Source organism: Misgurnus anguillicaudatus, chromosome 6 (genome assembly GCF_027580225.2).
Source record: "Misgurnus anguillicaudatus chromosome 6, ASM2758022v2, whole genome shotgun sequence".
NCBI classification, from domain to species: Eukaryota; Metazoa; Chordata; class Actinopteri; order Cypriniformes; family Cobitidae; genus Misgurnus; species Misgurnus anguillicaudatus.
In genome coordinates, this window is record NC_073342.2 from 8,279,902 (window position 1) to 8,292,541 (window position 12,640).

General features: G+C 38.9%; 2 protein-coding genes across 3 annotated transcripts; one reads left to right on the forward strand and one right to left on the reverse strand.

Moving 5' to 3' along the window:
- Positions 1-245: 245 nt before the first annotated feature.
- Positions 246-678, forward strand: LOC129434355 (histone H2B-like). Its single transcript, XM_055193288.2, has one exon. The coding sequence runs from the start codon at positions 256-258 to the stop codon at positions 628-630; it is 375 nt and encodes a 124-aa protein (XP_055049263.2). The 5' UTR covers positions 246-255; the 3' UTR covers positions 631-678.
- Positions 679-3,090: 2,412 nt separating this feature from the next.
- Positions 3,091-5,064, reverse strand: LOC141364166 (C-type mannose receptor 2-like). Of its 2 annotated transcripts, XM_073868266.1 has the most exons (4): positions 5,031-5,064; positions 4,588-4,941; positions 3,826-4,164; positions 3,091-3,694 (listed from the first exon to the last, which is right to left on the reverse strand). In XM_073868266.1, the coding sequence occupies exons 1-4, from the start codon at positions 5,062-5,064 to the stop codon at positions 3,339-3,341; spliced, it is 1,083 nt and encodes a 360-aa protein (XP_073724367.1). In that variant the 3' UTR covers positions 3,091-3,338. The 2 variants fall into 2 exon arrangements, with proteins under 2 accessions (XP_073724367.1, XP_073724368.1); XM_073868267.1 differs by lacking the exon at positions 3,826-4,164.
- Between the last annotated feature and the right edge of the window lie 7,576 nt (positions 5,065-12,640).

Genomic DNA, 12,640 nt, shown 5'->3' on the forward strand with positions numbered 1-12,640 from the left:
GCGGGAAAGTTGAATAACACTCAAACGCATACGACGTTTCAAACATGAGGCGATGGGTGGGACTGCGGTTTTGAAGACATTGATTGGCTCGCTTATTTACAGCTACGCCAATGAAATTCAGTCGTGCTCTGTGTCCAATCACAACCCGCAATCAGAAGGCACTATGGTGTCTGAAAATTTGCATGGGTGGTGAATAAATAGTTCCTTACAAACACGCATCTTCATTCATTGTGTTATTTTAACAGAGTGATTATCATGCCTGAGCCAGCAAAGTCCGCACCTAAGAAGGGGTCAAAAAAGGCTGTTACGAAAACCGCCGTTAAGGGCGGTAAGAAGCGCAAGAGGTCCAGGAAGGAGAGCTATGCTATCTACGTCTACAAGGTCCTGAAGCAGGTTCATCCTGACACCGGGATTTCTTCTAAGGCCATGGGGATCATGAACTCTTTCGTCAATGATATTTTCGAGCGTATCGCCGGTGAGTCCTCTCGTCTCGCTCACTACAACAAGCGCTCCACCATCACATCGAGAGAGATCCAGACCGCCGTGCGTCTGCTGCTGCCCGGTGAACTCGCCAAACACGCCGTGTCTGAGGGAACAAAGGCCGTCACCAAGTACACCAGCTCCAAATAAATCTGTTGAAGCTTTCAACACCCCAAAGGCTCTTTTAAAAGCCACCCACTTTTGTCAGATAAGGGCTTCCCGTTCTTAATACACTTTAGTGACAACTGAAAGTTTGATAATTTATAAGGGTTGCAACTTTGTGACTAAATTCTGGCACCTTTAAAGAAACGAGTGTTTACCACATTTAGTCTAATACAATTACTTTCTATTTGCTATGTAATAACATGCAAATGCTAGTTACAGTGTCTAATTTCCTATTTGCATTTATACGATTTTTTTCCGATTGATTGTTTTATTTGAGCAATTTTTTTATTGTCAGGTTTATTTTGAATGCTGCTGATTGCATCTTTTTTTTACAGGATGATGGGTTATGGTCAGTAAATGCATTCTAAGAACTCTTCCTAGTAAATGAAAGTAACACTAATTTAAAGGAAAGCACCACCATTTTTTCAATATTTTACTATGTTCTTCCTTTACCTTAGACACATTATTACATACTTGCATCTACTACATTATCTTTTTTGTTAATGCGTGCACTTAATCTTTGTACAACGCTTTGTGAATGTGTTCGCATTTAGCCTAGCACCATTCATTCCTTAGAATCCAAACAGGGCTGAATTTAGAAGCCGTCAAACACTTCCATGTTTTCCATATAACTTTGTTCACAGAAAGGAAACTTAAATGGCTGAAAGCGATAGACAAGAACTATTGGTATTGACATGTAGACTTTATACTTTATAGACTAATTGTTAGCATGCAGTATGAATTCACAGTCTTTGTTTAACATTTCAAACAAAAAATGCAAACAGACCAACAGGGTTACCCCACGCTCATTAAATTGACCTATGACTAAGGTCAATTCACTCACTCAGACAAACAATCAATGGCAGCTGTCACAGTAGGAGACATTTCACATGAGGCAATTGATGAGTTTTGGAGACAGAAAGACTATATATCATCTTGTTACCAAAAGGGCCTTAACTATGCATTGGAGGGTTATATTAATAATTTTATTGCTGAGAAGGTCGATGAAAAGCTTCAGCGTACGTTTCCAGGACAAGCCGTTTAACCATCTTTACCAAGAGTAAGTTACCTCTCTGTTAGTTTGGTGCTACAGTATTTACATGAATTATTCGGCACAACATTGCTATTACAAATAACATTAAAACATGAAGCTAAGTGACATGATGTACAAACGCAGCTAGAAGCTAATGTTAACGTTTTCTAATGTTAGGCTAACGTTCCGTTAAAGACGTTAATGATAACATTCAAATACGTTGTTGTTGACTTAGCTTAGAGTAGATGTAGACATCCTTGTTTAATTTATCAGCGTTTAGTTGGTGTTGTGATCTACCGCATAACTTAATCCAGAGAAGACACTTATCTCGGTTGAGATGTGGCTTGGGAATGGGTAAAAAATACACAACATCTCCCAGCCTCTCGGGATACCTGCATGTACCCCATCACACCGTTTGACCAGAAGGGATATGCATTTGTAATTACAGGAGGAATACGTTAGGTATATTGATGGTATTTTAATGTGCCACACCTCCTATCTGTAGCAGGTAGTGCAATTGACTTATCTCTAAGCCCCACCCCTCAAACGCAGATGAGCCAATGTCAGTTGAGTATCAGTTGCACTTGGACCGGAACTCGTACAACTGCGTTTTTCAGCGCCACAGAAAAGCAATGTAAGATCATAAGCTTACATCGATTTAATTGTGTTTATGCTGCCATAACGGTAAAACTATGTGCCTGGTGTACTTGTAACACTTATCCCAGGTATTTTGGGAGGATGGGCAATACAATTTACTATTTTATTCAATTTTCTAAGCCTAAACAAGACAGAGCAAAATGTCACTTAATGTCCAGATCAACAAGGATGTATACATTTGTTCTAAGGCAAGTCGAATGAACAATGGGTGGTAACTAAGGGGGACGGGGATTCTATCGCAATAGGTTAATTCTTAAACTAAATAGTGGCACATAAATGCCTTCAGTTCTCAACTCATAAAACATTAATTATGGCACAGATTAAACACTGTATGTTTAAGTTAATATAAAGCACGCCTTCTCACATTGCCAGCAGGTGGTGTTATGACTGTAACTGAATATTGCCATGTTGATGTGTGCAGGTCAGGACCATTATCAAACCTGTGACGTCTGAGGTAGGTCAGACATTGTAAGTCATTGTTTCAACAGCCTGTTTCATGGTAAAACGGCAACATTTGTCAGGCCGCTACAGACACACCCTCCAACAAAAGGCCAAATCTCCGCAATTTAGCATCACAAAGGCCTTTATATAAGGTATACCAAGGAGGAATTTGTTAAAGTATGATGTCCGGAAATGTAAAAGAGAACACTGTTTGTAGAGAAGTTTCTTTTGAACTGATATTATCTTACACTATTTAACATCAGTCAAACACATACAAGAAACAAACAAACCTTTATTTTATTTTCACTCTAAATTCTTCTAAGTTATTTCTAACCCAATGCCGGGTAAATATTGGATAGAAGGCATGCTGAGTTGTATGCTATGGATTACATCAGAAAGTTATTTACCACTGAAAAGTTTTATCCCCAAAGATAGTATACATTACATTTGTTTCAGTTGTATTTAATCTATAATAAACCTTCAAATTCCCACATTGTCAAACAATTTAAAACAGCATGAAAAATAACTAATAGTTATATATAACAGTAAGACGCAAATTATTTCATTCTTCATATCTGGTGCAGATGAAGTTGCGTAGTTCGGTTTGAGGAAGGCTGATCCAGCGCTGATCTTCAGACTGAACTGCTCCAGATCTCACAGTGTCACAGCTCTTATCTACTGTACTGTTCACCCAATTCTGATAGCAAACCATCTGTCCATTCATCCAGAACCAAACGCCCAGAGCACAGGAGTGACGTAACCCTAACCACACCTCTGGAGTAGAGGCCTTTTTAACCAATCCTGACACCCAGCGCTGAATCTCCTCTGAATCAACCGAAACCAAATCCACATGATTCTGTCTACAGTAACTCAGAGCATCAGACCAGCTCAGACTCTCATTGATCAATACCAGCTTATCTGAACACACAATAAACCACAATGACATCAGTCAAACACAAACATGAAGGAAAATACTGTAGATGAATCTGATTGAATTCTGATAATGAAGAAAGCTTTGACATAAAGAAACACTGATATTTATTACTCACTTTCATGACACACAAATGTCTGAGAGTGACTACAAACTTTATCACTCCATTGACCCTGAGCCTTTATTTGGACTTCTGTACATATTTCACCGGCACCATTATTGGGTTTACCAGACATCCAGTATCTGAAGGTGGAGTCACTCTTATCTGACCACTCCCATGAGTCACTGAAAAGACCGATCCAGACAGATATCTGAGTGTTATTAATGATCTTCTGAATCTGTTCACTCTCATTCTGGTTCCTCACAGTCACCAGATCAGTATGATGCTGTCGGCAGAAACTCTGAGCATCTCTCCAGGTTTTATTAGAAGTTTCATAGATGTATCCTTTGATAGCCTCTATTTAAGGAAGAAAATAAAGAACATAACGTATTACTACTCTTAGAGTCAATCTTCAGACACTCTTTATTACAAAAGTTATGAGCTATTGTCTTTCTGTCTCTGTTTGTATTTCTCTCAGTCAGTCAGTTTTTACAGTATGTGCAGTATGTACAGTTTTTTAGACACATGTTTTAACAAATACACATGGTGAACTTTGGTTTTAAGGATTAAACTAAAATTTTTAAGATCCCATTTTAATGTGTAGTGGTAAAGGTCAGAGAATAAGCTGAACTTAATGCTTCTTAAACACATGTAGTTTATCGACTGTGACTCACATGCTATTTCTGTGTCTTTACTGTCTGTTGTTGTCATGAAAAGTTGACATATGATTTGTGTTTTGTTTAGTGAACGTTTGTTGTAATTTTAGGAAGCTGCACTCACCATTGTAGCAGATGAACCTTGATGTCTGACCACAGTACTGAGAATTCAATTTTCCATTTATCATATATGCACAATTATCATTAGCCTCACTGTTTATTTCCCAGTTTGTATAGTTTACAGGATCACCCATAGACCACCTCCATTTATAAACACCTGTTTTGTACAGTCCAATCCAGACGCCAATATTCCCACTGTTATTTACTTGACTCATCAGCTGTTTCATGTCATTCATGTTGTCGACTTTGGCCAGATCTGTGTAGTTTTCTCTGCAGTAACTCTGAGCTTCAGTCCAGTTCATAGTCATGTTTATATAGTGATAGCGGCGATGAATGCATTCAGATAATGAACAGAGAGCTATTAAAGAGAAAGTTTGATTCTTTATTAAAACAGATTCAATTCTTATTACATTTTAAACAAAATATAAATCAAAAAACCGTACTTACCAATGAGAAGTCTGAAATATAGCGTTTGTGACATTTCTAAAGGGTTATACATACAAAAAAATCAGACTCTTCTGAACAAAATTAATGACCTTCCAAGTTTATTTAACCACTTAAGAACAGACATTCATCAAGATTGTAACAAGGCTTGAGACGAGGTTGGATCCATATATGCAGTTTTATTGGCAGCGCAGTAAACAACCAATAGTCAGGCAGGGCAAAAAGATATATGTAAGGCAAGACAAGAGCCGTTTCTCAATATGCGTTCTTGTCTGTACTTGCGTTCTTGTGGACTTGTGAAACGTCATCAGTCGCGGCCCAAGTACTGTTCCAATTCAAAGTTCGCATCAAGCCCAAGGCTGTTTCTCAATTCCAAGAACGCAAAGAACGGACTTGCGTCCTCGTGGAGATCGGTCTTGCCAGGCGACCTGGGAAGAACGAACTCGGAAGTTTAGCCGCAATGACTTCTGGGGCGTAAAGCGATTTCAGCAAGGCTGCACTCGATGCATCCTCGATATCAAGAACACATCCGGGTATTTTCATGTGTCCTCTGTCCTTGCGTTCTTGAGAATTGGAATGAACTTCGACCGTTAATGATGACGTAGAGCGAGGACACAAGGACGGAAGATCGCTGAAGAACGCATATTGAGAAACAGCCCAAGTTCACATAAAATCCCCGGATGTGTTCTTGATCCGCCCATTTTATCGAGGATGCATCAGAGGAGACTTCTGTGGACTTTTGACAGCGAAGTTTCCCAGAATGCATTTCGCATCAGGAGTTCGTTCTTCCGAGTCTGAACTTGCAAGTTCGAACTACGAAGGACACAAGTCCGAGTTTGGCGTACTTGGTATTGAGAAACGGCTAAAAGCATAAAGAGTAAACAGGGGTCGGCAGCAGGCACCAAAACTTTGGTACACGCTCAGTATGTTTCTGCAAAAATAAAGCCTGCAATCAGCTGGCAAAATCTGTCGGGAAAAGGAGTAAAAGGACGGCTGTCAAGACAGACACTTGCTGTTTGCCTTTCTATCAGATAAAGTGGATTATAGCCTATGTAATATTTGTAAGATATTCAAACGATTTAGCACCAAGAAACAATTTACACTGAATAGGTTGTGTGCTGGTTTATATTGTAGGAAATAAAATAAAACAAAAATAAAGTTACAGATAAGTGTATATTATTGAATAATCTTTTAACTTTTATAATAGCCCTGTATAACATAAGGTTTTGATCAGAGTTTACTGTAATCAAAACGATGAATTTTATGAGCATTACTGGAACTAGAGGTGTCAGGATAAACCTAAAATGCATGTAATTGATGTTCTCAGAAAATCTGGCAAATAAAATAGTGTATTGTCATTAAGCACCTGTCCTATGTGGCTGGTCTCGTTTTGCTCTCATGGTACTTTGATGGCACACATGTGATCGTGAGGCGCCTGCAGCACAGATGAAAGGCGGACAAATTGTTTAAATGCATTGCATTGCATTCTACAGGTCGTTGTCGCAGCACAACATCAACGCACATATTACTTCACAAAGAGTTAGTACGAGAGTCTGAAATTTATAGGGCAGAGTAATGACCCACAGGTTAGGGGTAATAGACCCTTCACGGTTCACGTCACAGGCGGTTCCCACTGTGCATGTCGGGGTCAGAAAAGTCATTACAACAGATTGAGTTGCGTATTATTCGGTATCGTCAAAAATGCCTACTTGCGTCGTGGGCTTTTAAAATCGCACCAGGTCTGCCGTTAAGTTTTTCAAAATTCCTGCAGAATCTCAAAAACAAAAAATACAACATCTGTGGCTGCACGCAATTAAATGTGCAGACTGGGACAATGCAAAGATAAAAGAGGCTTGTGTTTGTAGGGCTCACTTCATTTCAGGTAAGTCATCATTTTTCAGCGCTGTTAGATTAAACTAGACAGCCTAAATGGTATGAACAGTTTGACCCCATGTTGCGCGCGCACCCGATAGTCATTCAATGTTTACAGACCTTGAAGGGGTCTATAAGTGGAGCGTGTGACCGCTCAGGAACATTGTAGAGGGGCTTGTGACACATACTGCAAGTCATCTTAACTGGAATTAACCATATTTCTCATGCCAACATAAACAATATTCTTTCTAAACAAAAACAATTTTAACACAGTTTAGGAGAAGTTTTTTTAGCAATCACAACAGTGTCATGCCAAAAGTATAATTTGAATATGAATGTAAGTTGTTCTTACTTTTGATGTTGTTGTGTTTCTCTCTTGAATCTGCTGTGTCTCTGTCTGTATCTGCATATGTGATTATATGATATCTGCTCTTCAGCACATCACATCAGTCGGTTATTTCCCTTAAAAGTTATTTTCATATTTCATTTCCTTCTTGTGTAGAGGTTTTAGGTCATTTCAGGGTTACTGTTAAACATAGAACTAATTGATAACAACATGAGAGCATAGTAAGGATTGTAAGGTATAAACAGTCTGGTTTAAATTATTGTTCAACCACTATAGATACCAATGCTACAGCGCTCTTCGATTGCCTACCAAAAGCGTTTATGCTGCATGACATCAACTGCAGGAGCTCTTTTGTGGACAAACTTGGACAAAATGAAAGGTCAGTTCTCACCTTATTTGCATGTTGGTGTCAGAGAGATTTATGGTGTAAAGGTGTGGTTTTTTTTCTTTTTTGTTTTGTTTCTGTGATCTGTTTTAGGTGACAGGAGAAATGGGAAACACCTTCAAGTCGGGATGCAGAAATAAAAAAGTAATAAAAAAAGTGGTCCGAAGCGGGGAAGTGACATCATCCCATGATGCCTGTATGTTATCTCGCTACGTTTTTGGATCTGCCCTTTGAAATTAATTTACTGATGTGCTAATTGTAATTGTATTCCCCTAGAACTGTGAAATTAACAGTTTATTTATTATACGTTCATGGTCTCCATCTTCTTTTGCGGTTTTGAGCTGACCGTAACAGCAAGTGTTAGTAAAATTTAAAAATATTAGTAGATTAAGTTAATTAATGTATTTTATATTTTAATATAACAAACTTGCTTAGGTGTCAAGGATGTGTATGAAACCCAAGGCTGGCGTACCTGTGACTTTGTTTTAGCTTTACATGTACTGTGTCTTTTCCATAACTCTTAAAATTGAGTATATAAATATACAAATACTTTTGTGTGTCGTACAGATACATTGTGTGCATCATTTTTAAGCATGTGGATAATTTGATTGCAATTTTTTTCAGGCACATTTTACCAATTCCAAACCACATTAATTTGAACAACTGCCGTAATTTTTTTGTATGTAATCATTTATAAGTGACATATTATTGTTAATGGTCGCTGGAGGTAAAACACATATATTCAGGTAAATAGCAAAACTGAGGTTCAGTGGCGGTTCTACACGGAGGCCAAGGGTGGCCCGTGCCTCTGTAGACATGTCCCTGGCCACCCCTGTGGCCACCCCGTGCTGACCAAATAAAAAAGTATACATTTACTTTGATTTTACACGCGAACTAATGCGACGCAACGTTCTTCATGGGCAAATTAAAGCTCCACACACAACCACTGTAGCTGGCTGCGGGTGCTGCTCGGCGAGTGTCTCAATTCGTTCACAATCTCCCGATGTTGAGAATGTGTATGCAGGTTTGGGCACTGGTAAGGACTCTAGCTGACTTCACATTGGGACACTGTTCACTTGTTCTCCTGTGACGTGGCTGCTTAAGCGCGGTGATCATTCACAGCTGTTACTCATCAACAACCGGCAAAACCAACATCTCGCTAACTTTTTAAAGTTTACACATTGTAAAAAGCACTAATTATGCTCTTACATATACGTGCATAAAATTGGAGGAATATAATTAAATGTTACATATAAAAATGTTTACAGTTTAAAATACATATTATTTTAAATATTGATTAGATTGTGGTCCCTAACTGTCTAGCAATGTGTGTTTATAAGTAAACTAAAACAAACGTTTGTCTTTATAAAAGTTTGCATTTCATAAAGTTTATTGAGTAGGCTCGCATGCTTTTCGGTTGGGGGGCTTTAGAAAAGAGCCCAGCTCCCCTTTTGCACCTGCACTCACTTTTGTATTAAATAAATATTTATATGATTGTAAAGTAAAATAACGTTTACAGGGCAGTTTCCCGGAAAGGGATTAGACTAGTCCTAGTCTAAAATAAATGTAAGAGCTGTCCAAACTGAAAAAAACTTTCAATGCCATATCTTAAAATACACCAGTGCCCTTTGTTTTGCTTCAAAATGCACACAAGTAATGTATTTAGTAAGGCATGTTTGTTAAAACTAGTTATATTTCCTAATTAAACTAAGGCCTAGTCCTATCTTAAACTAATTCCTGTAACCACCCCTATAATCTTTAAATATAATTTCTTGCCATTTTTTATGTGTCCCTCTGGTAAAACACTGGCCCCTCCTTGGCCCCCCTAATGAAATTTGTCTAGAACCGCCACTGCTGAGGTTTGACCATTAGACAAGAAATGTTGATTGGGGCAACAGGGACACAAAGAAATATGATGAAAAGAAAAGATACTAACTGTAAAATGACTTTTTTTTAAGTGAAATAAGCTCAGTGGTAAAGAACTGTGTTATCAACGAAAGGTCATACTGGCACATACTGAGCCAATAGCTTAAATCCCAGCCTTAGTGTAGAAATGAAGTGGCCATCATTTCTAAATTGATGGCCTCTTCTAAATTCTAAATTTCTAATTTTCTAAATTTGTGCCATTACAAAATACTTTTATTCTACAGCAGCCGGCTAGTTGACTTCTCTGTTCAATTTATAGCCTACCACCTGTTCCTTCTGCCCATATCCGTATCACAGGTTTGGGCCAAATTAGTGTTTTGTATTTTAAACGCATCTCCTGACTTCCGGTTGAGTTGCGGAAAACGGACCTGGGACAAATCTGTAAATCGATGAAAAAACAGCTTTGCTAGCAGAGCTGAAATCTTATCTAAAGGCTTTCATGCGGATCCGCCCCAAAGGAAATTGCTATCTGGGTTCGAACCCAGGGAAACACACATGCCAATAAAATATATTTATACAATATGTATATTGTGGACAGGTTTCTGCCAAATACGTAAATGTAAATATATGGTAATGTCTCTGTACAAAACAAATTTATTCACCATGGCTGCTGCTGCTGTTGGGATAAAGATATTATGGGACAGATATATTTGTAATCAGATATAAGGAAAGCTTTAATCAAATTAAGTCAAATCAAAATTTATTTATAGAGCACCTTTTCAAAACAGCAGGTGTTCACCAAAGTGCTGTACATACATTATAAAATAAACAGTAGAACTAAAAAGCATAAAAAATAATAAATAAAAAAATGCAATAAATAGAATAGTGATTAGTAACAGATACATAAATACTCCTAACAGGGAGCTCTCATACTGGGTTACACGCCGTACTATACAAATATGTTTTTAAATGTGATTTGTGACACCAGATGACGTAGAGCAACATAAATTCAAACGTAAACAGCTTTTATGGGTATGTGTACACAGCTGAAAGCTTTGCAACTAAACCAGCAGCTGTATATTGATATTGAAAAGCAACACAATTTAGTGGCACTGTGACAACCACAGTACAGGCATAATGACAATATGATATTAATAAATACCACTTACAATTTATAAGTTAAATGGACTTCAACTACGACGATATAGGCAAGTTGGTCCTATAAAACTCCATGGCTATCATGTTTTGCCATATCCAAACATCCTTCTTGGATATGAAATTGTTTAACGCCAAAAGTTGATCTTTTTTAAATAAACTTGTGTTCAAAACTACATAGAACACTATCTAAGGCTGCATCGAAAGTAACTTCGCGTCTGCTGCTGTGTTGGATAAACAATACTGCTTCGTTGTGTCCCATAGACGTCGTCATCGTCTTGCTGCCCCATCCCCGTTCTGTGATTAGTTCCCTATTTCAGGGGCAAAATTGGTCCATAGTTTCCATGCTAGATTGCAGCATGAATAAATTTGCATGAGGAAACCCAGGATACAATATAGGTCCCCGTTAATAAACATGCAGCCGCGTTAACCTCTAAGGCAGGGTTCCCCAAATCTTACCCTGGAGGGCCGGAGCACTTCAGAGTTTAGCTTCAACCCTGATCAAACACACCTGAGCAAGCTAATCAAGGTCTTCATGATCACTAGAAAATCACAGGTGGGTAAATTTGATTAGGGTTGGACCTAAACTCTGTAGTGCTCCAGCCCTCCAGGGTAAGATTTGAGGAACCCTGCTCTAAGGTCTTATGCCCTATACCTACATAGAGACTACATTTGTTCCACTGACCTCTTGGAGGGTTTGGAAGTCGATCTGCACTGATGGTCCACATTCACAAGTAGCATTTATTCTGGAGCAGAAACAGGATAACTCTCGATGGTGGATCATCCCAGGCTTGTCTGCCACAATTTGGTGGATTTTTAAAGTGCCTTTCACATGTGGCAACTTATTTGGAACAGCTTCGTCATATCTGCTTACCTCAGCCTCATCAATCCAAAGGTATTTGATGTTTGATGCTTTGTCTTGAAGGACATTGAAGAGATCTTTTGGGTCCTGGATATCTCCTCCCTTTCGTACAAAGTCATCAGCACATCTCTTGGCAGCACCACCCACTCCATCTGGTGCCCCTTTGCCATGACTTTTCTCTGAGAAGTTCCATGTCACTTTTTTGAACCCAAAGAGAAAAGGAACTGTGCTGAGCAGGTAAAAATTCTTGCGATTTCTGTACTGGGTTACTGGGCCATCACTCATGCAGTGTAGTGTGGTGATTGAAGGATTTTGATCCCTCAAATGCTGCAGTTACTGGTTTGAGGTGAGCCCAGATAGCACGCTCATCATTACGCAAAGAATTTGAAATTGTAACATAGGACTGGTGACTCTTAGTTGTGTATGCTACACTTGTGTGAATGGTAGCCTGTCTTCGGTTGCCACCAAAATGAAATGCCTGCACTTCAGTGGCCAATTTGCAGGCATAGTTTTCTGAAAAGTCCATGTGGAGTACAGCCTCTTCATCAGACAGGGTCTCTTTTAGATGTCTACACTGTTCTGCCTGGTGGAGCCAATTATACTGGTGTCTTGCTAGAGAGTTAAGCTTACTATTAAAGACTTTCAGTAGATCATGCCAGGTCCCATTGTTTGTCTTCTTCACAATGTTGGTGAATGGCTTATCCCCTTCTACAGTCTTCTGTCTTTCCCACTGTTGCCACATAATCTTTACAGATTCTTCAGGCACATCAGCCTCAATTTCATTATAGCAGCACTTGGCACATACACGGTACATGCAGTTTCTTTGGTGGGGGTCACAGACGATGGCTGCTATTAGCTCAGAAGTGCTTGACGTTTTAAGCAACCCTTTTTGCTTGAGTTTTTCGACCAGAAGTTTAACATTCTCATGATCTATACAAGCACATGTGTTCCGATCATTTGCTTTTGGCTCAGTGATGTGAAATGGCCTTAAACGTAAGAACTGTCTGTAGGATATGGATTCCTCTTTGGTCACCTCTGAGTTATACTCTCCATGGAGTTCTTTCAGTGTCTTGGTGAGGATGCGTCTCTGAAGTTTAGTTTTGTTTTTTGTTACAGTATCTTTCTTA